Raw genomic sequence first — 27,877 nt, forward strand, 5'->3', positions numbered from 1 at the left:
GTTGCCAGGCGAACAGTAAAAACAGAGCCTAGGGAAGAGAAAGTTTCCAGCAACTCCCCAGTGCAAACATCCCGCCACTACAGGTCACACAACACCTCTAGTCAATCTCCCGTCCCTCCCACCTGTCAAGTCCAACCCCTCTGCCTCTCCCACCCCCTCTCGACCTCCCATCCTGCCCAGCCAGCCTTGATCCCTTGGCTGTCACGACCCTGTCTCCACACTGCCGAACCTCTGCTGTGGCAAATGTTCCTTGACCATAACGATAAAAGTAACAATAATAGAAGCAATATTTATGGAGTATCTGTTACAGGCTGGACCTTCTGTTAAATTCTCTTCAAGTCCATTTCATTTCATCTGCACAAACAGAAATGACACAAGAACTGTTATTACTCCATTTTACATATGAGAAAACTGAGGTTAGAGCCGTGGTAAGGCCAAACTGGTATAAAATATTAACTCTGCACACAAGGGAAGAAAACCTAATGTTTGTTCTAGAAGTGATAGTGATTTGTATACTGAAACCTAGGAATAGAGAGTCCCACAGATTCTGGAGGTAAGCCTGCAACCACGTATTACCAGGATCTCCCAAGAGGTTCAAAAGTTGGGTAACATGGGACGCCTGGGTGGCTCAGTTGTTAAGCATCTGCTTTCGGCTCCAGTCACGATCCCAGTGTCCTAGGATCGAATCCCGCATCGGGCTCCTGCTCAGAGGGGAGCCTTCTTCTCTCTCTCCCTCTGCCTGCCACTCTGCCTGCTTGTGCTCCCTCTCTCTCTTTCACTGTCAAATACATAAAATCTTTAAAAAAAAATTTGGGTTGCAAATTCACCAACAGCTGCTTTGGAAGCCTGTGTTCTTCACCAGGGCGCCGTCCTCTACACGTTGCTCCCTGACGCCCTCTGTAATGGGAAGGCTGCCTCACTCTGCTCCCTGCCACCTTCTGGACAAGGCAGAGGGATCTGCATGCTCCCTGTGCCCCAGCACCAGTCCCATCCAAGCCACTGCTCCACCCAAGCACCCAGCCACGACCTCTCCTTGGAACCCCTCACCATCTGCCCCAAGCAGTCCTTCCATAGTGTTAATGGACAGCCTACCTCCCTCCTGACAGATGCCCCCTTCCTCTGACATCTTCCTCTGCTTTCAACCTCACTGAGCACACCTCTTTGACTCTGTTGATCTTAACCTCCATTCCCCTGTGCCAGCCCCATGGATGGTCATGGATAGGACCTTATCCTGTCATTTAGAGCAGGTCCATCTTCCAGACCTCAATCCTCTGAGCACCTTCAGAACACACTCTCTTCCTGATGAGTGGGCTCCTGCCAGGAACGTCGAACAGTTACAGCAGGTGAATAAAGTTATCTGTGCTCTCAGTAACCCGAAATGATAATAGCACGGCCGATTCCCTATCCCACTAAAATCGTCTGTATTTTCTTAAAAAGCACTGACATTGAGCTGGGTGATGTGATGGTCTTCAAGGAATTCACCCTTGTGTTTCACAGCCAAGCTATCAGGAAAGAATCAACAAATCCATCTCTTCTCCAGAATGGACGAGAGGAAGGGCAACCACATTGGTCACAGAATGCCAAAGCTCTGAGTTGGAAGGGACCCTAGTGGTCATCTCTTCCAAGGCCCCGTCCAATGCTTGAAAACTTTCCTCAGCCTTCCTCCTAGGTGGCCGCACTGTCCATGCCAGTGACGGGAAACCCAATGCCCAATCCGTGTGCAGGCAGTTCGGTCTGGAAGTTTTCCTTTGACTGATTTGAAAGCTACTCCTAATTTCTACCTGGGTTCTGGACCTGCCCATTGGACCCACAAATGAATCCACTCCTCCTCCATCGGAGCCCTTCTGAGATCCGACTACATTCTCGCGTACCTGTCGTGTTTTCTCTTCTCCGGGCCAACCGGTTCCAGTTCCTCCACAAGAGCCTCACAAGACAGGTCTGGGGGTGGGGAAGCCGGGGGATGAATGTGAGGGAAGGTAAATGGTTTTTCAAGGTATAGGCCCTTGACTGCCTGGCTTTAAGATCTGGCTGCAGATGTTTCCACCGATCGGTCTTTGGACAAGCTGTCCTCTATCTACTCGGTTCTCTCATCTGTAAAATGGGAACGATTGTACACCACCTACTTCACAGAGCACGCAGAGGGTAGGTAAGGAGCTTCATGAGGAGTTCCTCACAGTCCCTGGCTTACACTTAAAAAGGGCTTAATAAATGCTAGCTCTTAGGTCTAGTCCCTTCCCCCTACCCAGTCACCCCTGTGGTCGTGTTCCAATTAGCTGCCACCCTTTCTAAGGTCAGGCCCTCCCCTGGAATCCTACAACACATGTGTGGTCTGACCAACACAAAAGAAAGCAGTCCGGAGTCTGCTTTCACTAGCACCTACGTGACTGAATTCATGGACAAGGAAAACCCCTAGATCTTTCTCACCGGCGCTTCCGTTTATCTTCATGCCCTCTTGCTTTAATTTTCTGAAATATCACTCATATAACTATGGAGTTATTATTTATGAAACCACTGATCCCTTCCTATCCGGGGACCTGCCCACCCCCTGCTTTCACTGTAACTTTTCACTTACTACTATTTTTAGAACATACAAGTCTAGAAATTCTTCTTTCATTAGTTGACACTGGCTCTCTAAGGAGACAGATTAGGCGAGCAGCAGAGAGCCTTCTAATTTTCTTAGTATGATTCTGTCCTGTTTGTATTTTTTGCAACATGTATATGCTACTTTCGCTTTGCCTTATTGGAATTTGCTGCTCTTTTGGTAACTGCTTGACTTGAATGCTTATCTCATTAGTCTCATCTTTTTTAAAACAAACTGCATTTAAAGCTATTCGTTTTCTTCTAAGTACCATGTTAGCTTCATTACGCAAGTTTTGATATGCAACATTGTTATTCTGGGGACGGTCAGGTTTTTTGGTTTTTCAGTTCTTATATTTCATCATTTCTGTTAGGATTCCTTTTTTGACCCATGGATTTTTAATTAATTTATTTATTTTTAAATTTTTTTTAAGATTTTATTTATTTACTTGACAGGCAGAGATCACAAGTAGGCAGAGAGGCAGGCAGAGAGAGAGGGGGAAGCAGGCTCCCCGCTGAACAGAGAGCCCGATGCGGGGCTCGATCCCAGGACCCTGAGATCATGACCTGAGCTAAAGGCAGAGGCTTTAACCCACTAAAACACCCAGGCACCCCCAATATTACATATTATTATTGTGTTTTTTTTCTATTGATTTTTAAACACACCAAAATCAGTCATTATTTCAACATCAATAGTTATTCAGATTATCCTTTGTTTATCGATGTGTTTGGTTAACATTGCTCCTTAAATCCCACCCCTTCCTTCTGTGTTTCACATTCTTCTTGTAGCCTACAAATAGATTGGTCTCATGTGTTTTTTCAATACGCTCTGATAATCTCTGTCTTTTAATGGGTATATTTAAACCATTCACATATAAAGCAAACATTGTTCTAGCTGGATTAATATCTACTATGTTTGTAATTGTTTCCTATTCATTGAACTTGTTCTTTGTTTCATTCCCCTCCCTTTCTTTCTCTGCGTTTAATTAAATATATTATAGGATTCCATTTTATCTGCTTCATGCCACTGAAAAGGACACTTAAATATGTTTAAGAGGGTAATTTTTACATCACATGTTTTACCACAACTAAGAAAAAATTTTAAAGTTAAAAAACCTTTTAGTGTACTGTTACGCTGAAGAGAAATTAAAAAAAAAAACCTTTTAGTGGTTGTCCTATGAGTTTTCAATATACACTTATAAATAAACTAAGTTTACCTTCAATTAACACTATATTTCTTCAACTGCGGTACAGGTACCTTCTAACAGAGTAGCATTTTCCCAATTCCCCCTTTCTGCCGCTGGTGACATTGCTGTCATTCCTTTCACTTACCATATGTCATAATCATCTCATACATTGTTACTGTTATTACTTCAAACAGTTAACCCTTTAGATCAATTATGAATTAGAAAAATCAAAGAATTTGTTTTACATTCATTTATTCCTTCTCTAACTCCCCTCCTTGCTTTTTGTTTGATCTGAGTTTCTGACCTATATTATTTTCCCTCTTCCTAAAGAACTTTTTTCCTTGCATGATAAGTCTGCTAGTCATAAATTCATTCTGTTTTTGTTTGAGAAAGTATTTCTCCTTCATTTTTTTGTTGTTGTTTTGCTTTGTTTTTAAGATTTTATTTATGTATTTGACAGTGAGAGAGAGAAAGAGAGAACAAGCAGGGGGAGCAGCAGAGAGAGGGAGAGGGAGAAGCAGGCTCCCCACCAAACAGGGAGCCTGACACGGGGCTCGATCCCAGGACCCCGGATCATGACCTGAGCCAAAGGCAGACGCTTAACCCACTGAGCCACCAGGCGCCCCTTGTTGTTGTTCTTAAGTAGGCTCCATGCCCAATACAGAGCCGAGTGTAGGGCTTGAACTTAATGACCCTGAGACCAAGACCTGAGCTGTAGGATGCTCCTTGCTCAGCAGGGAACCTAATTCTTCCTCTGCCTGCTGCTCCCCCTGCTTGTGCTCTCTCTGACAAATAAATAAATAAAAATCTTTTAAAAAAATAAAAAATAAATAAAAACCTGAGCTGAAATTAAGAGTAGAACATGCTTAACCAACTGAGCCACCCAGGGGCCCCTTTCTCCTTCACCCTTGGAGGATAATTTCCCAAGACACAGAATTCTAGGTTGGTGGGTTTTTTCTTCCAACGCTTTAAATATTTCATCCCACTCTCTTCTTTTTCGTGGTTTCTGACGCAAAATCCACTGTAATTTTTATCCCTGTTCTTCTAGAAGTAAGGTAGTTTTTCCTTCTGGCTTTCAAGATTTCTCTTTGTCATTAATCTTCTGATGTCTGACTATGACTATGTGTGGGCGTAGATATCAAAATATTTTGATATTCTCTGAGTTTCCTGCATCTGTGGTTTGGTCCTTAATTTTGGAAAGTTCTCAGCCATCACCATTGCAAACACTTCTTCCTTCTCGCTTTCTCCTCTGGTACTCCAATTATGCCTATGTTACTCCTCTTAAAGTTATTTCACAATACAGAATACAGAATTCTTGGGTGTTCTGTTTTGGTGGGTTTATCTTTATTTTTTAGTTCTTTTCTTTCTCTTTGCATTTCAGTTTGGCAAGTTTCTGCTGACACACCTTCAAGCTCACTGATCCTTTTCTTAGCTGTCCAATCCACTGAGGAACCCATCGAAGGCTTTCTTTATTTCTGTTATCGTGCTTTTTATTTCTAGCATTTCCCTTTGGTTCTTTCTTAGAGTTTCCATAGCTCTGCTTACGTTACTCATCTTTTTGTACTGCCTACTTTTCCCATTAGAGCCCTTAACACACCATACTTATTTTAATTCACTATATATAATGAACCTAAAACCCATGTCATATCTGAGATTGTTTCTGATGCCTACTTTGTTTTTTCAGACTGTTATTTCTTGCCTAACTTTTAAAAAAGATTTTATTTATTTATTTGACAGAGAGAGAGATCACAAGCAGGCAGAGTAGCAGGCAGAGAGAGAAGGGTAAGCAGGCTCTCCGCTGAGCAGAGAGCCTGGTGCAGGGCTTGATTCCAGGATCCTGAGATCATGACCTGAACCGAAGGCAGAGGCTTAACCCACTGAGCCACCCAGGTGCCCCTCTTGCCTAACTTTTTGCTGAAAGCTGGGCATGATGCATTGGGTAACAGAAACTGAAGTAAACAGACCTTTAGTAGAGGCTTTATGTTAATCTGGAAGATCTCCCGTGTAACTCAGTATGCTCCTATTTCTGCAGATTTCAGTAGCTGTTTGCCCTCAACCTCAGTTCTCTGATGGGTCAAGAAAAGTTGTTGATTTCAATTTGCTCAGCTTTATTTGTTGTTGTAAATATGGGAGTGATGACTGCCAAGCTCTTCACATACCAGAGCTAAAAGTGGCAGTCTTTCATATCCTTTCTCCTGAAGTACATCCTTCAGCAATTCAGCAAGTGTCTGTGAGTCATAAACCTTCGGTGTACTTATCAGAAAATGTTTTTATTTGCCTTCACTGTTAAATGATTATTTATCTGAATACATATCAATTCTTATTATCTCTTAACACTTACAGATATATTCTACTATCTTCTGACTCCTACTGATGCTGGAAAAAATTGTTCTGTCCATCTAGAAGTTATACCTTCTCTCTGGCTGCTTTTATAACTTTTGCCTTGGCTCTGATGTTCTTCAGTTTCACTACTGCTTTGCCTAGATGTACATTTATTTTTATTTAACTTGCTTGGGATTTAGTATGTTTCTTCAATCTAATGACACGTCTTGCAACAGTTCTATTCTGTATACTTGTTGGCCATTATTTCTTCAAATATTGACTCACCTCTATTTTTTCCTATTTATCTTCCCAGAACAACTCTTAGATACATGTTGGACCTTCTCATGAAACTCTGGTTTATCTGTAATGCTCTCTTTTCTTTTTTTTTAAGACTTATTTATTTGAGAGCAAGAGCATGGCAGGGAGGGGCAGAGGGAGAAGGGAAGAGAGAATCTCAAGCAGACTCTAGACTGCGCATAGAGTCTGACACAGGGCTCAATTTCACGACCCTGAGATCATGACCCGAGCCCAAATCAAGAGTCAGATGCTTAACCAACTGAGCCACTCAGGTGTTCCATGTAACCCTCTCTTTCTTACTTCCAAACTCCTTAGACTTCTGTACTGCATTCCTGGTAATTTCCTCAGCTGTCTCCCAAATCACTAATTTTCTACTCAGCTGTGTCTTATCTGGTATTTAATCCATGAATTCAAATTTTGATTTTGATGATTAATTAAATTTGTATTTCCAGAAAATACCTTTGGTTCTTTTTCTACACTGCATATTCCTTCCTCATGGTGTTTTATCCTTTTGTAGTGTTTCCAGTCCTTTCTTGGTCTCTATAGACATTTTATAGTTCCTTCAGATTGCCTGTTATTTTAGGTTCTTGCAGCACTAATTCTTCTGGTTACGTCTCCATTTCCCCCTCAGTTCCTTGTGTGGTTTGCAACTTTTTAAATTGTGAGCTCACCTTCAGTGGTTATTGTTTGCTCTGTGGGCATGCTATACAGACTGGATTATGGAAGGATTCAGGCGAGGGTTTTTCATGTGCTTCTGTTAGTCATCTCAAGGATCTCACTGATAGGAGCCAAGTTTTTATGTTCATTTCTCTTCTTGAATTTCTTGGAAATAATATATAGTGAGATATCACACTTGTATGTGGCATAGGCTTGGGATTTTAGCCTCCCATGGGAAACTTCTGCTCTGAGTCCCATGCAGAATCAAAATTTCTACTGCTTTTGTCAGCCTGGGAGCCAAAATGTGCCCATTGCTCATTACCTGGAAAGAGCCACCCCTCCAGATTTCAAGTTTTTTGCAGAAGTTTCAGTTCCAACTCCCATATCATACAGGTCTAAGGTCATATCTTCAGTCTCAGCACCAGCATCAATGCCCCCAGCCCCTGTTCACTTGGAACTATGTCCAGGACTAGTAAGTACCCTGGGCCCCTGGGACATTAGCTCATGCACTTAAAGTTCTGACTCTGAGCTCCTTCCTAGCTTCCAGCTCCCAACGATCTCCCTATCTTCCATTCAACCCCAAATATATATCAAAAATATTTTATTGTTATATTTGATCCAGTATTTCTATTGTTTGAGAAGAAAGGGGTGCCTGTAATAGCTGAGACCTTGTATCAGAACCAGAAATCTATGTGGATTGTTGGGGGTTTTTTTGTGGGTTTTTTTGTTTATTTGTTTTTTAGTTTACAAAGCAATAAAGTTTGATTTTCTTAAGAGCGTTGTACACAGCCAAATCCCTTAAGCCAGACTTGCGGTGCACTCCCAACACAAAGCCCACAAAAAGGAATATGGCTGGTCTACAGGCACCCAGCTCCTCTAGAGATCTAGGGAGCAAGAATTCCAGTACAGTCCTTGCTATTATCTCATTCCAAAGGCAAGATGACATCCAAGTTATATCTTGCTTGCATTTCAGTGTTCAGGAAGGCGTTTCTATGCCCTCTCCATGTGCTGGGAAGAATTGGGAAAAGAATTCCTGTCCTTCTCCTTGCTGCTGTGACCCTCTCTACTTTTACAGCTCCTACCATGGGAAGACTCACTCATCAGACTGTTCAAAGCCCAGGATATTCACTGGGTCCCCTCCACAATGCCTTAGGGGCAGAAGTCTTCCTCTGGGGGTGCCTGGGTGGCCCAGCTGGATAAGCGTCTGACTCATGGTTTGAGCTCATGTTGTGATCTCAGGGTCATGAGATTGAGTCCCATGTCGGACTCCACACTCAGCTCTGAGTATGCTTCAGTTTCTCTCTCCTACTCCCTCTGCCCATCCCACTCATGCTTTCTCTCTCTAATAATAAATTTTTTTTTTTAAAGTTTTCCTCTGGCATCAGCCTTCCAGGTACAACTAGGTCAGAGAGTGCCTGCTTCCCATGGGAAGGCCCAGCCGTGCCCTCTCTGTTCCATCCTGTCCATCTGCAATCCTGTGGGTAAGCTGTCTGCTTCTTTAATCTCTAAAACATATGCCTCTTCCTTTCTTCAACATCCCCAAGTTCCTGTATACCAAGCCCACTTCAGAGAAGTCAAATGGAAAACTAATAACTTCTCATCAAGAGCTGAGGCAATGATGAGGTACATTCATTTTTTTTAAAGATTTTATTTATTTATTTGACAGAGATAGCGAGAGAGCACAGAGAGTGGGCACAGTAGAGGGAGAGGGAGAAGCAGGCTGATATGGGGCTCCATCCCAGGACCCTGGGATCATGACCTGAGCCAAAGGCAGATGCTTAACCACCTCAGCTACCCAGGTGCCCTCTTTTTTCCTTATTTTATTTATTTATTTATTTATCAGAGAGAGAATGTACACAAGCAGGGGGAGCAGCAGGCAGACTGAGAGGCAGACTCCCCGCTGAGCAAGAAGCCCCATGTGGGAACTGATCCCAGGAACCCGGGATCATGACCTGAGCTGAAGGCAGACGCTTAACGGACTGAGCCACCCGGAAGTCCCGTTGAGGTACATTCTTAGAAACCAATACTTCTGGGTGGGACATGTTCCCTGTGGTACCCTTGGTGGAAGGAAGTCACAAAGCACCAAGATAGTAGCACATTTTCCAAGCCTCAAACTGGAAAATCTAGGAATGATGCCCCAGAATGTCTGGGATTTTTCTTGGTTTAACTTGGGCTATCAGCGAGGCTGCCTTCTCAAACCCTATGGTCAGAGCAGAAATGCACTGCCGAGCATGTGCTCATCACACTGCCCTGGAAAGCAGAGCCTTGTGAAGCCTGCTGTGGCTCTTCTATGCATGTTGCTGAGGACTGAGCTTGGGGCCTCCATGAGACACAGAAAAAGCATGGCCTCCTTTGGGGAATCGTCCTATTCCCCCCCACTCCCTGGTAGATGATGATAAGTTGGAAGTGCATACCTGATAGCTTCCCTCTTTGCCTGGACTATCTGAAAGCTCAGAATCAAATCTGAGCTCAACTCCAGGAGGCTGGGAGCCTGGCTGCAGAGCTGGGGAGCTTGGGGTTAGGTGGGGGGGACACAGGGAAGCAGAAAGGAGGGGAGAGAAGCAGTGCATCACAGGCCATAATTCCTGTTCTGGATTTCAGACTAGAGAGCAGGCCAATCCCACACAGGGCTGACAACTGTCTCCAGAGGTACAGTGACCTCCAGGGGGACAGCGACATGGTCTCTACCTTGGCAACAGCCTCCTGGTCCCCTGACCCTCCAAGTCTTCCCACAGCAGCAGAATAATCTTCTAATCCATATTGGACTGGCTCCTGAGAGTCCCTGGTTTGCAATTTTGCAGAGGCTCCTCCTTGTTCCCAAGACAAAATCCAAGGCCCTGGCTCTAGTCTCCACCTGGCCCCCACCACCCCACCCCTGTACCACATGCCGCTTTCTGCCCCTCATGCTTACCAGCCCCATGGGGCATCTTTTGGTTACTGGACCACAGTCTTTCCAGCCTCAAGCCTTTGTATTGGTTGTTCCCTCTTCATGGAACACTATTCCCACCACACTTCCCCTTCTTGAGCTCAAAGGTGCCTCCTCAGAGAGACATTCCCTGACCGCCCCCCCCATCTAGATGAGGTCCCACTCTTTACCCTTTGATCTTTCTCTTCAGAGCACCCAACACTCTGTGATGCTTGCTAGTGACACACCATTTGTACTGATAGAATCATGTTGCCCACATCTGTCTCTTTTGCCGTAGGGTAAATTCTGGGGAGCACGTTTGTCTTTGTCACGGCTGTGTCCCAGCACTTAGCCCAGTACCTGGTGCAGGAGAGGTGCTCGATACACGCCTGCTGAGTGAAACCACTCGATCAGTCAGCATGTAGAGCACATGCAGAGCAAAGGGCACAGACTCCAGAGGACTGTTTACACCCGCAAAGAGCAGGGAGCAGGGAACGTGGCTGAGCTACGTCATCAGAGTATGTTCCTTAGTGTCTCTCTGCCTCAGTTTCCTGATCTGCCACATGAAGATCGTACTGCAGGCATCCTCCATGTCACAGAGCCACTGTGAGCTAGAGTCCTATGTAACCCCGTGTTGGGGTTTTCAATTAGCGTTTCCTTTATCTTAAGTTATGCATCACCCCGCCAGCCCCCTCACAAGCCGTGGCACGTGTTGGCAGGACGCCGGTCTGTTAATCCTCCTCTCTACTCTCCTTCCTTGAGGAGGCCCTGAGCTCCTGGGCAGGGGAGGCCCACGACCATGTGTGGGCAGCAAGACTGGCGGTGGCCGTCACCACCCAGACCTCCTCACCAGGAGGCCCCAACCTGCTCTGTGCATGAGGAGAGCTGGGGGCATCGCCAGCCTCCCAAGACCTTGCAGCTCCAGTGACCCAGGCTGGCCCCCCTGGTGAGAGTCCCTGGGTGGGGGGCAATTTCCCTGGAGTGTCCCTTCCACCCTGCAATATTAAGGTTCTCCTTTTGTTGGTTCCCCTATTCCTTCCCCTCCTCCCACCGGACCCCTCTTGCTTTTTTTTTTTAATTAGATTTTATTTATTTATTTGACAGACAGAAATCACAAGTAGGCAGAGAGGCAGGCACAGAGAGAGGGGGAGGCAGGCTCCCTGCTGAGCAGAGAGTCCGACGTGGGGCTCGATCCCAGGACCCTGGGATCATGACCTGAGCCGAAGGCAGAGGCTTTAACCCACTGAGCCACCCAGGCGCCCCCTCTCTTGCTCTTCTTAACTTAGCATCATTCTTTCAGGTTGGAAGAGCCTTGACATTTAGCTCATCAAGTCATCAGTGGATTCATAAACTTCTAACACAGCATATATGAATAAGGATAGCATCTACTTACATGTCTCTGGTGACAGGAAACTTGCTACTTCACAAGGAGGCCCACTCCACTGGTTGGAAAGCTTGAGCTGTCAGAAAATTCTCCCAGCCTGCCCCTTTCCCTGCTCACATTCCCAAGTCTTCCCTTCTTCAGACCAAATAGCCCTAATCTCTTAGTCATCCCTCCTAGGAAAGAATTTCCAATTGTCTCTCCTAAACACTCCCTACTTCATCTGCAAAGGAAGAGCGTGGCCCAGAACACAGCCTCACAAGGGGAGGACCGAGGCAAGCGGAGCAGAAACAGAAGCAGGTCACAGTAGAACAGCAGAGTCACTGCCCTCAGACTCCTGCTCATCTTTTCACTGGTTCCCGTGGCAGCCCCTCCGCTTTCTAACTCATGCTCGCCTCCCAGGATGAGTACACAGAAGCCCCAGGTCTGTTCCCAGGAAACCGCTCACCTGTACAAATCAGTGGAGCCGCCTGACTGGGCTGCACCTGGGACAGCCACGGTGGCCACAAGCCCGGACCCTGGTGTCCGACTTTGGCCCATACCTGTGGTGGGGTCCCTGCTAACCTCCCTCAGCCCCAGCCACCCCGCCTACACGGTAGGGATAGGAATGTGGCTGGGGCTTTGTAACGCGATGGGCCAAGAGGCTGCTCCTCAGAACAGAGCCAGGCACGTGGGAGGCAGCGAAGGCACTGTCGCTCCAACAATCACTATGATAATGACTAGAACCTGAGGCTTTCATGGACTCACACACAAAGCAAGTCCGTGCGGACTGAAGTGGGTCAGTGAAGGCCTCCCCGGGGCAGGCAGGACTCCTGGTGGGCCTGGCCCGGGTAGATGTAAAAACAGACTGAAGGGAAACAGTGAGCAGGAGCTTGGAGCGAGAACAACCACCATAAGATGGTCACGTAACCGCGGTAGCCGCCACCCTGCAGGCTGCAGCCATCCCTGCTGTTCACGCGCTCAGCCACACGCACACACCGGCCCGCGGCCCTCACACGGAGGAGGGGCCCAGGCCACAGGGGCCATGAGTGGTCAGGCCTGGCCACAGCCAGAGCATCCCGGGGGCCGGCAGGGGGGCGTGGGGCAGTGGTGAAGGGCCGTGACGGGGATGGAGGGCTGGGGCTGAGGTCTCAGGTGGGGGAAACCGTAAGTGAGGGTGGGCTTTAGGAAGAGAGCTCCAACTGGAGGGACAGGGACAGGGCAAAAGGCAGGAGGCCCCATGAAGGAAGCTTCCAGGTGAGCACAACGGTCCAGGCCACAGACGCTGAGCTTTTCAGGACACATCCCCAAAGGGGAAGTCAGACTTCCTCACCTCCACGTTCCTCTGGGGTCTGCTCACCTCCTACTTCTCCAGCCCCACTGTCCCTGACTGCCTTTCACTCCTCCTGCATCTCAACCTCCCAGACCATCTCCCAGTTCCCTGCTGTACCTTTGCCCACATTGTTCCTTCCACCCAGAATGCCCCTCCAGCCAGCTCCACCATCTCCACTGATCTGGATTCTGCCCATCCCACAAGATACAGCACAAAGGGCACCTCCTCCAGGAAGCCTTCCCTCTTCCTTAGCCTACTTCACACTCACCTCCTCACTCTCTCCTCTTCCTGCCCCACCTCCTTGTGCTGGACCCAGACCCACTACCCAGGAAAATGAGCTCCCTGAAGCAAGGAAGCATGCCCCGCAATTCATCTTTCTCCCCACCATCCCAGACCTTTTTCTGACTCAGGTAGGAGTTCAGACCATCCCTGATGACCAAGCTCAGTTATGCTCAAAACCACAAACCAGCCCCTTTCCGGGGCTAGGACACCCACAGGAATAGGCTGTGCTCAGCCGAGGCCCACCAGCTGGGAGAGATGCCACCATTCAGAGGGCAAAGCAGCACAAGCAAGCGGGAGGCATTTCTGGTGGCTTTCTCTTTTAGACAAGGGCCAAGCCTTCTCCCAGTTTAACCCTCATGACCTTTGAACTTCCTGGGAGGTCAGCAGCACATCCCCTTCCCCAGCTGTCTTTCTGTCTCTGGCCCGATGGGAGGGAGGGCCCTGGGCCGGTTCCATTTTGCGCCCGTATTGATCTGTGGCAGCAATGGGCTGGATAATTAGCCAGGAATTAGGGTTTCTATTACAGCCAGGAGGCTGCTCCAGCTGATTTATCACCTGAATAATTTACTGTGATTGAAAGGAAATTAAAATGAACTCCATTTGACAACTGTGAGCTTTTATGGGCTTTAGTGAAGGCTCAAAAGCCAGATTAATAGCCTGGTGTTGGTTAATAGTCTGCCGAGAGTAAATACGGCAGCCTGTGCTCGCCTCAGCCTTCCTGCCGAGGCCAGAGAGGGAGCGGATCCCACCAGCAGCGCCACCGCGACAGCGTCACCGCGAGTTTTACTGAAACAGACTCTGCTGTTCCGAACACGCACGCCACCAGCACTTGTTTCTTTCCTTTCTTTTTTTTTCCCCCTCTTCAGGTTGATGTTTACTCCCTCCATAAGTGGGGAAAACAGAATTGCTTCTTCAATAACCACGTCGAGAAGGAAGTGTTTGATTGCCCTGGAAGTGTGTACGCAGGACACCCAGGGCCAAGGGTTTACTCAGTGCCCATATAAAAGCAAGAAGCCAGGCCGACCTGCCCAGGGCAGATCTCGGTGGAAAGAGCGGCTGGGTAGACGTGGGCGTGACTGGCAGGACTCCCACCTGGCCTGGAGGAAGAATGTTCTTCCCATAAGTGGGTGGGCTGGGTCACTGAGGGGGATTTGACCACCTAAGCCCATGGCGAAACTCTGAGGATTCTGGAATAACAGACAGACTCTGGCTGCAAAAGGCCAGTTCTGAGAACCAGCCAGTTAGAAAATGCTCCCAGAATCTTTCTCCTGAAAGGGGGCCCATGCAACCATCCAGCACAAGATGAGGACAGAAGACCCTGAAATCAAATTCTAGCTCTGTGGCCTCTGCAAGTCCTGGAAGCTCCCTGGGCTGACCACAGGTTGAACAGTTTTGGGGGAAAAATGTTCAGTCTGTAAAACGGGGCTCTACCAATCTTACCCACACTGTTTAGTGGGCATTTAAATCACGAGTCGAAGGAAGAGAGAGTGGACATGAAGGCCCTTTGCGACCTGCAACCTACCACACGCAGGTGAGGAAGACCATTGTTGTCCAGCTGCTGCTGTGCAAAATCTCCATCACTGCCCCCGCAGGTATGGAAACTTCCAGAGAAAAAGCATTCCTCCCAACAGGGCAGAGCCGGGACTCAGCTGGACTCAAATCAAACTCCCTCAACCCCAAGGCCAGGAAAAGCTCCTTCTTCCCCACAGGCTGCTCAGTGAAACGGACAGCGAGTCCCCACCAAGGCCACTAGACCGTGGAGACCCAGGTCTCCTCACATAGGGAAGAGACACCCCCCCACCTTGGCCACCAGAGCTCCAGGCCCCCTTCTTGGTGTCACCACCAGGCCAGGCAGAGAGTGGGCATGAGGGAGCTCAAGGAGCTTGTACCCTTGACCAACACCCCTTCCCAGGCTGTGGCCCCTCGCTTTGGCTGTCATTTGTCCGGTGACTGGGAACCGGGAGCGAGGGTGTCATTCATAGTCCAGTGCCTGTGTGTGTGCCCGGCAGCCCCGTGGCCTCACCTTCCATCTCTCCTCATTACTGCACATTACAGGGAGGTGAAGCAGATTAACCAGAAAACATTGAGTCAGTCATTACCCCGCCACACGCTCGCCTGAAGGCCCCATCTCGGAGCCCACACAGACACAGGCCCACGGTGGCGTCCGCGCCATGCTGAAGGACACCACACAGCAAGGCTGCTAGGAACGGGGCCCTTGAAGGATCCGTAATGCAGGTCTCCTCCCTGCCAGGCCCTATCTCTTCATGAGCCTAGTAGACCTGTCCCCTCTGTAACATCTCCCTCCTCCCCAACGCCCCGTGCTACCAACTGAGGCAACCTCCCCACTCATCAGGGCCCACAGAACCTTCTCCCTTGCCTTGCAGGTTCTAAATCCATATCGTATCACCCCTGGGAGCTGTGGACAGACCGAGCTGATGCCTGATTCATCCCTCCACTGCTTGGGTGCCTGGCACTGTGCCAGCCTCATTGCAACTTGCAAGAAATATGTTGGATAAATGAGCATATGAATGTCTGAGCAAGTGGGTAAGTCCATGGGTGGCTTCTGGACTCCTCCCAGTTATGAAGCCCTGCAGTCTCTGCCCAGATTTCCCAGGTATTCCAAGTTAAATGAAAAATAGGCATGTCTGAGTCTGAGCATCCTTGAGAATCATGTGGAACACCGAGGGAAACCCAGTCTCTAATACTGAATGTCTGCTTTAAGTTAACAGGAGCTTAATACGAGCACCGAAGTCTTCATGCAGTAGAGGCCAGGCTGAGTGTGGAGGTCTGAGCCCTCACTCTTCCTCTCTCACTTGCTGGGCGGCCTCAGACAAACCCTGTCCCTTTTCGGGGCCTCTAAGGGCTGAGGGGGCTGAAAGATTGCTCTCCAGTCCCCACTGTCTCTAAAATCACATGACCTTATCAGTGGTTAGACGGCAAATTTTCTCCCTGACTCTGGAGGAAAGCTAGGCCTCATCCAAGGAAGTCTCCTTTTCTTCCTCCTCCTGTGTCAGATGGAAGGTGCCTTCAGCCATCCCTCAGAAGGGCTGTCTGTGATGGAAACAAGACTGTTTTCCTGAAAGCCCAAGATCTGGAGCGTGTGGGATCAGCTCCATCCAACACACAGGATCACCTTGCTCCCAGAGGAGAAAGACCAAAGCCTTAACCACAGTCTACAAGGCCTGGCCCATCTCCCCAACATCACTGTCCCTTCTCCCCATGCCCCTGTGCCCTAAAGCTGAGCCACATGGGCTCTCTTGGCTCTCCTTCCATTCCTCACTCTTGCCATGCCCCCTGTCACCTCAAGGCCTCGCACTTGCTCTTCCCTCTTGTCAGGCGCACTCGCCTCATCCCTATGTCCCTTCTTCTGGTTCGGCCCTAGGCCTCAGGGCTCAGTATTTCCCCGAGGAGGTCACTGTGGCCTCCAGCCTGGCTCAGCCTCTACTTTATTCTTTCAGAGAACCTCAGATAACGTCCCCACCTCAGCACCTAGAACATCTGTAATCCATGACTTTTGGGTTCTTCTTACTGATTGTGGTTCTTCCACATACCTGTAGGCTCCCTGAGGGCAGGTCCAAGCCTACCTCGTTCACTGAAGTACCTAGTGCCTGGCTCCAGGCTTGCACACAGGGGATACTCCTCAACATTAGTTAAGTGAATACATGACTTGCTCTGTGGACTCAGGCAAGTCCCTCCCCCTCTCTTGGCCTCAGTTTCCCCACCTGGAAACAAAGTGGCTACATGGGCTGTGAAAGCCCTCATAGGAGCTGCTCAGACAGCCAGACTGTCACAGGATGGTGGCCTTGAGGCTTTGCTCACCCTCACTCCTCAACATCCCCTCTGGCCTCTCTCCTCTCCACAGGAAACTGTGTAGGCAGCCTATGTGTCTTTGAATGGCTCTGGGGGAAAACTTCAGAAATGCCATCTAATGAGCACATAGAGAAAGCCCAGTGAGGCCCGTTTTCACCTCCTGTACCAGCGGGGTCTACCTGACGTGCACACCACACGGGAGCTCTCTGGGCAGGAACTACATCTGAGCTGCCAGGGCCTGCCAGGTAACCAGCCCAGACCGGGCATCAGGAAATAGCCTCCCGAGCTGAATCTGGTACCTTACACACCTTATCTAGGCCCCAGAAGCCTCTCACTGGGCAGAGCCTTTCTGGTCCTGTAGCCAAGGCAGCGACTGAGCGTCTGTCCAGGGCTAACAAGGGGTCATGCTCCTACGTCCCTCCCTCTCTTGCAAATGACCGAGCCAGGAGTGTGTCCAGTGAGACACTTCTTCACTTCCAGGCTCTGGGATTCAGTCCCTAAAAGCAGAGCAGGGTGACCTGCTTGGGGGCTGACAGCGGGCCCCACCCTAGCACCACCATAATGTGGCTTGTGGCCATATTTCCATCTTCACCCTGACTGACAGGATAAGGACCCAAGACCACCTCGAGTGGCCCCAAAGATCACGACACGGCCCCTGTGCCAAGAGCCTGGAGAAAGGACACCATTCGGCAACAGGGCAGAATAGCCCCACCAGGCATGCCACCATCCCCACCCCCGCCCCCCCAGGCTGGCTGGGGAGATTGAGGCACTGAGGCAAGAAGCTGCCAGAACCCCAGATGAGTCCTCCTGACCCCGTGGGAGGCCGCAACTATGCAAGTTTGGCTGAGAACAACGAGAAGCCCGCCTCAGAGTAGAGCACGGCATCGTCGCCCACACCCCCCCCAAACACCTGGGGGGAGGGCAAACCGAGCCTGCGTCGAGCTGGAGGTCTAGCGGGCAGTGAGCGGTGGGGCGTACCTGCTCGGGCTTGATGGGCTCCGTGGTGGTGAAGATGTCCGAGTAGTGCTGCCTCTCAAACACGCGGTCCAGCACCTCCAGCTGCTGCTGCGTGAACAGGTCTCCCCGCATCTGCTTCCGGAGGAAATCTCTGCCCGGCAGTGAGTGACCGTTGGGCACTGGAGATTCCTGAATACCTTGGATGAGCAGGAGACATGAAGGGGGAGTGCAGGTTACACGAGTTGCTGAAGAAAGGCGTGTCCAACAGTGAGATTTGGGGCAGGAGGGCCTGAGAAACCCCCGCGCCCAGTTCCTCCCCTGATAGGAGACGAAACAGACAGGGACTCAGCCAAGGGGCTCCTCAGCCAAGGGCACTGTGCTGACCAGGGCAGAGCCAGCCTCCCAGAGCCACGTGCCAGGCACATGCCAAGCCCTTTTTCCATGCATCATCTCATCTGAAACTCACAGTGATCCCGTGGTAGATAACATGTCCCCCATTTTGCAGATGAGAAAATTGAGACCTGAGAGATCAAGTAATTTGTCTGAGAACTAGACCTCAGGTTGGCTGGGAGTCTTTTTTTAAAGATTTATTTATTTGAGAGAGAGAGAGCGCATGTGTGCGAAAGAGTGCGTGTGGCCAGGGGTTAGGGAGGGGATGCAAAGAGAGAAGAAGCAGACTCTTGCTCAGCACAGAGCCCGACTCAGGGCTTGATCCCAAGACTGTGAGATCATGACCTGAGCCCAAATCAAGAGTTGGATGTTGAACTGAGCCACCGAGGCGCCCCTGGAGTGGGAGTCTTAACCGCCAGGGGTCACTGCCTCTTCTGCACTGAGGCTCCCTACCCCATGAAGGTACCAGTTTCATCCCAGAGCCAAGGCCCTCACCCAAGACGCTTGCCACCACACCACGTGACCAGTCAGTAAAGCACTGCGCCGGGACAGCTGTAGGGAAACAGCCTTCACACAACTCTGGTGGGACCCCTTTGGACACACACCCACGATAGACAATTTGACAAAACCTATCAAAACCACAAATGCACATTTCCTTTGATAAAGCAGCTGTACCTCTGAAAATGTATTTTACCACTGGACTCGCGCATAAGGGAAGTGATCTATGTACAAGGTTCTAGTAGCAAAAGACTGGAAACAACGCAAGAATTTATTTGTAGGGGCTGGCTGAATAAGTCACGGTGTGCTCACACAGCAGAGTGCGGGGCAGCCGCATGAAGGAGCGAGGACTCCCGCTGTGAGCCGATATGGAAAGATCTTCAGGATACACCGTCGTATGAAAAATAAACCAGCTACAGCAGAGCATGTATAACGTATAAGCTTCTATGTGAGAAAAAGGAAGAGAATAAGACTTTGTGTGCCTTTTGTATATATATCGCCAAAGGAGCTCTGGAAGGCACCATGAGAAACATCGAGAGCGCTCATCCTTCCTTTCCTGGAGGCAGGAGGTGAAGGGCCCTTCCTCATAGCACGCTTCTTGTTGTGTTTTGTCTTACTGCAGAACTCTCAATGTACTACTGCCTGTTCAAAAACGTGAATTACCAAGAAAGTACGGCATTAAATTCTCTGTGTGTTCTGTATTGTTAGCTCTTCACGCTGTTACAGGCTCTGGGGGTGATGCTTGCATTTCAAAGAAAATTCTATGAGTTACCAATAAAAAAGAAAATATGTTGGTGGGGGGCACCTGGGAGGCTCAGTGGGTTAAGCGTCTGCCTTTGGCCCAGGTCATGATCCCAGTCCTGGGATTGGGCTCCCTGTTCAGCAGGGAGTCTGCTTCTCCCTCCCCCGGCTGGTATGTGCTCACTCTCTTTCTTTCTCTCCCCTTCTCAAATAAATAAATAAATGAAATCAAAAAAGGAAGGAAGGAAGGGAGGGAGGGAGGGAGGGAGGGAGGGAGGGAGGAAAGAAGGAAAGAAGGAAGGAAGAGAGGGAGGAAGGAAGGAAATGGGATGAAATATTTTTGGTGAGCCTTGCGCTTGAAGCGTTCAAAATCAAAGACAGCAAGGAGGGCAAAAGACAGCAAGGAGATGGCCTCAAGGGCCCTCATCCCCCGGGGCCCTCTAGGACCCAGCTGCTCATGCAGGGCTGACCACAGACACTGTTGGAACCCAGACCTCTGTCTTCGCCTTTGGAAGCCCCTGGGGGAGACCAGTAGGCATCCGACCTCTCGCTGGCAGGTGCCCTCACGCAGGCCTTGACTGATTCTCCCCCTCGTCCCACCCTGTCAGCACAGGCTGCCCTACTCCTCATCCATCACGTAGTGTGAGGAAGGAGATCAAACCGAGGAGCTTGAAGCAGTAGGGTGCTATGTCACTGAGATGTTACCCCAAGCGGCTGTTTCCCCCTCTCCTATCTGGAGGCAAATGCAATGCAGGGTCTGACAGTTGAGCAAAGACACCAGCTGCGGGTGTTCCCAGGAATACTGGCCTTCCAGAGTCCTCCATGGAGGCTGGCAGCTCAGAGCACCCCGGTATCTCTACAGGAAGGGCCTTCAGAAGCAGCTCATAAATCTCCCTGAGGAAACAGATCACACCTGCACTTTGACCCAAGAGGATATGATAGGCTAAGCTACAGCCTCAGTGACCAGATACCCCAATACGTGGGCCACGAGGGAAGCTGGTCTCTCTGGCTGATGTCCTCCAGCCTAGAGTCTGGGCCCCTCCTCTGGCTACATGCAACACGAGTCTTCCACAAGACTGGTCCCTATTCCTGCCCATGGGACATCATCCTCAGAGTCCCTTTTTCCAAGATGGCTTAACCCCATGGGGACCATTCCTACAAGGGCATCGAAGACTAGTAGAATGTAGGAGCTCAGAACCCTGCCCATGCTCTCCCATTGGCTGGCATCTGCCAAATGACCCTATTATCAAAGATACACACACACACACACACACGGGAGGACACTCATCTTTCTTTTCCTCAGCTATTTCCCTGGCCTGTCATCCTGGCCCCAGTCACTCTTACTGAAGTATGACCTTGCCCTTGGTCCCCAGTACTCCCATCAAGTGGTTCCCTGTCAGAGACCACACCCACTCTTAAAAGACTTCTTTCTGTCCACCAGCTTCACTTAGACTCCCTAGCCCCATCCTGCCAGCCAGGCCCCAAACTCCTAATGAAGGCTCTTTCCTGTAGGCCAGTCCCTGGTGACTCCCATCAAGATCTCACTGTGCCCCCAGCTGGGCACTCCCCACCTCTTCCCTCCCACTCAGGCTGCTCCATCAGACACATTGGCCCGGCCATCCTCCCATAGATGTCCACAGGCTCGATCCCTCTCCTGTGGGATTCACAGGCCAGGCTCTTTGCACAGCTCAGAGTTCTGGAAGGGCAGACCTTCACCTCCACTGAGGAAACTGAGGATGCCTCTGCTGAGGGCTTCTGCAGGCAAGGTCACCATCTGGTCACTAAGTAAAGGCTCAGGGCACATGGCCAACTCAAGTGTATGCACCGGAGGGGTTGGGGGGGGGGATCTGTGGAAGCCTAGCTAGCTGAGGACAGGTTCCTGTACTCCAGGCACAGGCAGTCCTGTGGGGACCTGAGCCATCTTTTGGGAAGAAGACTTGCTGCATCCTGCTCTGGTTTTCTGAAAATCAACCACAGCAGCCACGGGCCAAGTCTGGGAGAAGGCCCAGGCTGTCACAGTGACCCAGACACTCCTAGCAGAGGACCGCGAGCTGGAAAGAGCCACCTCTCCAGTCCTGTGCCCGTGACCTACAATTCCTCCCACTGTCCTGGCCCCTCCATCACCCCCACTTGCTTTCTCCACTGGGAGGGAGGTACGGTAGGTCTACCTTGTCACTCTGCACAGACGCCTGATGTCGGTCATTTCCTGAGGAGGCTGAGACACATCTACCCACATAATCACTCATTGGACAAACATGGACGAAGTGTTTACTCTGTACCAGGTGGTGTTTAGAAAAAAAACAACAGAGGATACAGGGATGCCTCAGACAGGCCCCTCTTCCCAAACAAGAAAGGGCAGCTCACTTTCGTCAATACTCACACGGACATGTGGCTACAAACTGTGATTACTGCCAAGTAGAAAGAGTGTCTAGAATCATGTGCACAGGAGTATGGAGAATGAGGGAGAGGTGTGACCACACAGGGGGTGGGGGGGTGAGAGAAGTCTTCCATAGGAAAATCATGCTTGAACTGAGAGTAAAGGACAGGGGTCAGCCGGGCAAAGAGGGTAGGGGTGGGAAGGGTATGCCAGGCAGAGGAGGCCACCTACAAAGGCTTAGACATGAGAGGGAGACGAAAGGCATAGGACAGTGAGGGGAAGAGACCCCAGGAGACTGTGGAGAGGCAGGTGGGGGATGGCCAGACAGCCCCGGAGCCCACAGGAGGCCATGGGGAGGATCTGAGTCCTGCTGGGGGCGCAGAGAGGGGCCACGAGAGGGGCTGAGGAACAATCACTGTCCACATCCCTCAGTCCCGGTACCTGAACTGCCAGTTCCTTTAGATGAGTCTGTGCTCTCGAAGCACTGGGCCCAAGGCTCATCCTTTGGCGAGACTCAGGGCTGGCAAGGTGAAGTTTGCCCCTGTGGACATCTGAATGTGATGCGTGGAGTAGGCCTGTCACCCACAGGGCATCCACCGTGCCGCTAAGGAAGGGGAGCCATTCCCCATGGACATGCATCCTGTTGCCAGGACGGACACAGCCTGTGAGCACGCGTGCCTCCTCCTCCGGGATGCCTTCCTTTCTGCTCCAGCTGCTTCCTCCCCTACTCTTTGGGCTCTGACCATTTTCTCCCTTTTCTTAGGAGTCAAGCCCACTGGGCCTTCTGACACTGCACTATTAGCTACCTCAAGGGGAAGCCACGGTTAATTCATCTCTGTCTCCTCCACGGGAAATATCTGTGGAATAAATGAACAACCATCTTTTTTTCACAGGTCTGGTCTGCAAATGCCAGCATCCCTCCAACTGATTTCATTCATTCAATCATTCATTCTTCTCTCTCTTTTTTAAAAGATTTTATTTATTTATTTGAGAGAGAGAGATAGTGAGAGAGCATGAGAATGGAGGAGAGGGAGAAGCAGGATCCCCGCTCAGCAAGGAGCCTGACGTAGGGCACCATCCCAGGACCCTGGAATCATGACCTGAGCCGAAGGCAGACGCTTAACCGACTGAGCCACCCAAGTGCCCCCATTCATTCTTCTCTTAAGCAACCTTAGTGAGCAGGTGTCACACTAATGCTGGCATCAGCGATGGGTAAGAGCTGGCCTGGCCCTGCCCTCACAGACTTCTGTTCGGTGGAGGAGGCAAATGTTAATTGAAAAATAATCAGACCAGAAAAGGCGCATATGTCAACCAGCACAAATCCTCTGATGAAAAGAGGCATAATTCTTGGGCCAGGGACACAGACAACCTGCCTCTGGGTACACACATAGTGGGTGCATAGCAAACCAAACAAACCAGTTATATGCTCAAAGACAGCTACAAAAATGAATACCCAGAAACCAGCCCTGACCTCCAAGTCTCCCATGGAAGTTTCCGTAGCATTTCTCATCTGTGTTGCAAAGACGCCATCTGACTTCACTGGAAAATGTGGTCTTGGAGACAAGCTACAGAAACCCTCGGACCCATTTTATTCCACGGAGAAAAATCTGAACTTACAATGTGAATGGTATGCTTAAATATATGGACAGACATGGGCAAAAGTACAAAGGTATACAAGGGGCATGGTATCTTTAAGTCTTTTTCTCTACTCCAAATCAAATAATATGTAATAGACCCAGTGCTGGGCTTAGTCAACCATGGCTCGTAGAATTAACATTCTGGAAGCTAGCTTCAGGGGAGCAAGGGGCAGGAAGCCCCGTCTCAGGGAGCAAAGAAATGCTGGCTTTAAATTTCAGGTTAAACCAATGTTATTCACAACCCGGCTTTGAAGCTAAAAGCTTTACACAATCGGGTCTGGTCACGCAAAGGGGGAGGAAGCAAAATAGCCTCAGATTCCCATCTGTCAAGAGAAAGCTGTCTCTTGTGTGTCTTAAAAGATCATAAACCCATTGCGTTTTCTTCAGAGCACAGCAGATTCAGGGGTTTTACATTTTTCTAGAAGGGTTCTGGCTTGTTTCTTTAAAAATCATCATGTACTTTATGTCTGCAGATGCTCACTGGGAGGGAAAAAAATAAAAACAAACAGAAATCTCCATAATCCCTTCTGGGATCGCCCCAAATCCCTTTGGGGCGATACCTTAGCCGAAGGCCCACTCGAGAGTCCCAGGAAGGGAGCCTAGAGCCATTGGGTCAGTCTACAGAACCCTGTCAAAGCCAGAGCCCTTACAGAACCTCGTCCATCCTCCCAGGTGCTCCCCTGCATGGCAGGCCAGTGGCAGGGCCCCATGGGAAAAGGGTTGAGAGCCAGCAGACCTGGGTTCTACCTCCAGCTCTGCACTTACTTGCTGTGTGAGCCCTCTCTGGGCCTCAGAGGCCCTATCACCCACTTCAGAGGCTGAATCAGTCATTTCTAACTGTTCTTGCCTCCAAAACCCACCTAGATTTTGTCTATTAAATAATATTACATGAGCATTAACTTATTTTCCCATTTTGGTTGTTCTGCACAGCCTTTGTAGGACACCCCCCCACACACACAATACCCATTCCACCACTGAACAGTTACCAGAGCCTACCCAGGGGACCCCATTCTCTTTGCCAATACTTGGTTTAGGAACAGATATGTGGGTAGCTGGTGGGCTGCTGGGGCTTCTGGGAGAGGTTGGAGAGGAAGAAATCTCACTCTTCTTCACCAGGATACATTTACCCTTAATCTTTTTGAATTTGAGACAAGTCCCAGATTCCATTACTGCTTTGGGCTCTACAATGTCCCCCACCCTTACCTCAGGGTCCGAGGTCTGCTCCTGACCTGGCCTGCAGGGAGGGTTCCACGGTAGTGATACCCAGCCAGGCTGCAGCCTCTCGGCCCAGCTCTCTGACACCCACCGTGCTCCTAGGCCTGCCTCCCCAGCCAAGATGCGGCACAGCCGGGTCTCGGTGCATCAGACCCCCAGAGGCTGAGTACCCGAGGTTGCTCAGCAAGGATGTGTGCCTAGGCCTCGTACCTGCAGTGTTCTCTCCACTCCCCTTCACCCTTCAGATCAGCCACTAAAACTAACACCCTCTGTTTCCTCATCTATAAACTGGCACGATGGGCGGCAAGTCAATCCCTGGGGCTTTTGTAAGGATTCATGAGATCATCTCCGTAACATCTTAGCCCCGGTGGCTGGCACGAAGTTAGTGTCCAACCTGCGTTAGCTGCTGTCACCACCACTTTCACCACGAAAACCCTTCCAAGGCTTCCTCAAGACGAAGTCCCAGCCTTCCGTGCCTCCATGATCTGCCCCTGCAGTCAGAGTCACCCCCCTTTAGCCCCACAATGCCATCCCAGCAGGCTACGTACTCCTCATTCCTCATCCCCCTGCCAGCTCACCTTCACCCCTGCCCTTCAAGGCTCAGCCAAGAAATCACCTCCTCTCTGAAGCCTGCCTCTAGGTCCATAGGCTGAACAAATGGCCCTTTCTTCTGGATCTCCTCAGGAAGCAGCACCGGCCACCACTATGGCCTGGATTTTATTCCTCACAACACATCCCGTCAGGTCAGTCCCCATTTTCCAGCTGAGGGACCTGGCAAAGGTAAAAAGTAATGTGTTCGAGGCCACAGCAAATACCCACATGCCTCTTAACAGGCCTTAGAGGAAAGCTAGGCCCTGGGGAGGATGGGGCGCACACGCCAGGGAAGCCTGGGAACCCAAACGCCAACAGGCCCAGGGTCAAATCTCCAGTCTGGCTCTCACGAGCCTATGATATTTGAGAAACTTCTTTTACCTCTTGAATCCTCAATGTTGTCATCTGTAAAATAGGACAGTCATGAGACCCGGGGTTGAGGAAAGAATGAGAAGAGAGAAAAGACTCCTTGTGGAATGTTCAGCAGGGCCTGCCATACAGCAAGGGCTTGAAAAACATGCACTGTCTCTAGGATTGTTCTTTCTTTCCTTCCCTGCGAACAGTATGGGCTCTCTGAGGGCAGAGCGCATGTCTGACTCACCTCGAGCACAGGAGAAGCTAATCAGTGTTTGTTGACCAAATGCATGACCTAGGAAGACTTGAGGCTTTGCAGGGGACTTGGGGGTACTCAACGCTCAGAGGGGATCTCAGCAGCAGGAGAGTCTCTGGCATTTTCAGAGAACTTGGGAGAAAACCTTCGGGAGTGACCTCTAGGACATCAGAGATCCCGGAGGAGGAAAGAGTGAAACAACTAAGGCCTTATGTTCTACCTACTTCTAAGAACGATCTGAGGCAGTTCATAAAATTTTAAATGAGAGCATGATAAACTACCAGAGCTCAGTTGAGCTTTAAGCTTCACATACACCGAAAGGAAGACACAGTAAGTTGTTCAACCGCTCAGAGTCCAACAACAATGGCAAAATGCCATTCATTCTTCTACTTTGCATGGGGGTGTTTAGATGCTCAGGGTGACCCAGAGATGACTAACAACAGGAAAGGGGCCCTGCAGGAGGAGCCACCCAAGCCAGACCCCAGATACGCAGAGGAGACAAGGCGTGGAGATAAAGGGGATCAGATTCCAGGCACAGGCATGATCCAGCCAACGTTTCTAGAGCATCTACCGTGAGCCAGGCCCTGTGCTGGGCCGCAGGGTGGCAGGGCTGGAACCGTCCATGGCAGCCCAGAACCAAAATCGATGTTCTGAGTGATTGTATAAATCCCAGCTTAAACTGGGCTGAGAAAAATCAGAGTCATGTGCAGGAAATTCCACTGGAACTACCATTACTCAGCCATTAGTCTCACTCAATCTTTCTTCTCGGAGAAGGAAAAACGCAAAATTGTAAAATTGCCAAATACGTTCAGGTTCGACCAGAGTGAATCAGATTGTGCCGTTTGTTACCCAATGAGTCAGAGGCTGTCAGTGAGGGAAAGGCCCTGAGGGACCGATGATCCCACACTCTGGGATGGCAAAGGGATTTGTCCAAGGCCACAGGACGGGTCCAAAGTGAGGTGAACCTGGAAACACACGAGGCCCCTGATGCCCACTCTGAGCCTCATGGATCCATTCATTCCTGAGCAACGTGCACCAAACTCTTGCTGGCTGTCTGGCTCTTGGCACCTGAATCACAGAGGGGTTTAAGTTCTAACACCTGCCCTTGAGTGGAGGATGTTGAGAAATGAATAATTCCGATGCAGTAAGGTAAGTGCGAGAAGCCTGAGAAGTAGAGGCAGCCCCGGGAACCAGGTGATAGTAGCTGACCCGTATACAGAGCTTCCTCTGTGCCAGGCACTATTCTAAGCACTGTATCGCCTTAATCCTCATAACAGTCCCATACTGTCAAGTCTGTTATTGCCCCTTCCGTTTTACAGATGAGGAAACTGAGGACTGGGGAGCTTAAGTAACTTGCCCATGGTCACACAGCTAAGAGAATGAAGAGCTGGGATCCAGACCCAAGCAGTCTGACCCCAGAGTCTGCCCCTAACCCTATACTAAATCGCTCCACTTAATTCAGGCTGGGGGCAGGGGTGATCCAAAAAAGCCATCTGGAAGAAGTGAAGCTCAAGACTTAAGAATGAGGGGTGCCTGGGTGGTTCAGTGGGTTAAGCCTATTCCTTCAGCTCAGGTCATGATCTCAGGGTCCTGGATGGAGCACCACATCCGGTTCTCGGCTCAGCAGGGAGCCTGCTTCCCTCCCCCTCTCTCTGCCTGCCTCTCTGCCGACTTGTGATCTCTCTCTGTCAAATAAATAAATAAAATCTTAAAAAAAAAAAAAAGACTTAAGAATGAGAGGGAAGGAGTGAGCTAAAAAAAGAGGCAAGGAGAGGATGTGCATTCTGATGAGAGGGAGCAGCATATGCAAAGGCCCAGGGGCATGTGAAAATGTGGTGCTTGGAGAATGGCTATAATTCAGGAGGTTTGGAATGCAAGAATTGGGCCAGGGGGAAGACAGCAAAGTACACAAGGCTCTTCCCTCTCTATCTAGCTTCTCAGCACTGTTTTCCGTTATCCAGAGCCTAATGTATACTCTGATGCATACTTTGTGCTTAACTGAATCAACATGACCTCAAAGAAGAGACAGGAAGGAATACCTTGTGCATTGCCATGGGACAAATCTGTTCTCTCCAATCCATACTATCCAAGTCCATTACCTTGTACAGTAGTACCTAATTATTCTACCTTA

At 49.8% G+C, this 27,877-nt stretch overlaps 1 protein-coding gene across 2 annotated transcripts in view; it reads right to left on the bottom strand.

The window, feature by feature from the left end:
* LOC111145877 (paired box 5) overlaps positions 1 to 27,877 on the bottom strand; it is a 191,327-nt gene that overhangs the window by 107,293 nt on the left and 56,157 nt on the right. For both annotated transcript variants that reach the window (XM_022501163.1, XM_022501162.1), the window contains exon 6: positions 17,709 to 17,884. In XM_022501163.1, the coding sequence (XP_022356871.1) occupies positions 17,709 to 17,884 (176 nt within the window). The remainder of the gene's footprint in view (positions 1 to 17,708; positions 17,885 to 27,877) is intronic.

Source organism: Enhydra lutris, unplaced genomic scaffold (assembly GCF_002288905.1).
Source record: "Enhydra lutris kenyoni isolate GAN:26980312 unplaced genomic scaffold, ASM228890v2 scaffoldscaffold13, whole genome shotgun sequence".
In the NCBI taxonomy this organism is placed as follows: domain Eukaryota; kingdom Metazoa; phylum Chordata; class Mammalia; order Carnivora; family Mustelidae; genus Enhydra; species Enhydra lutris.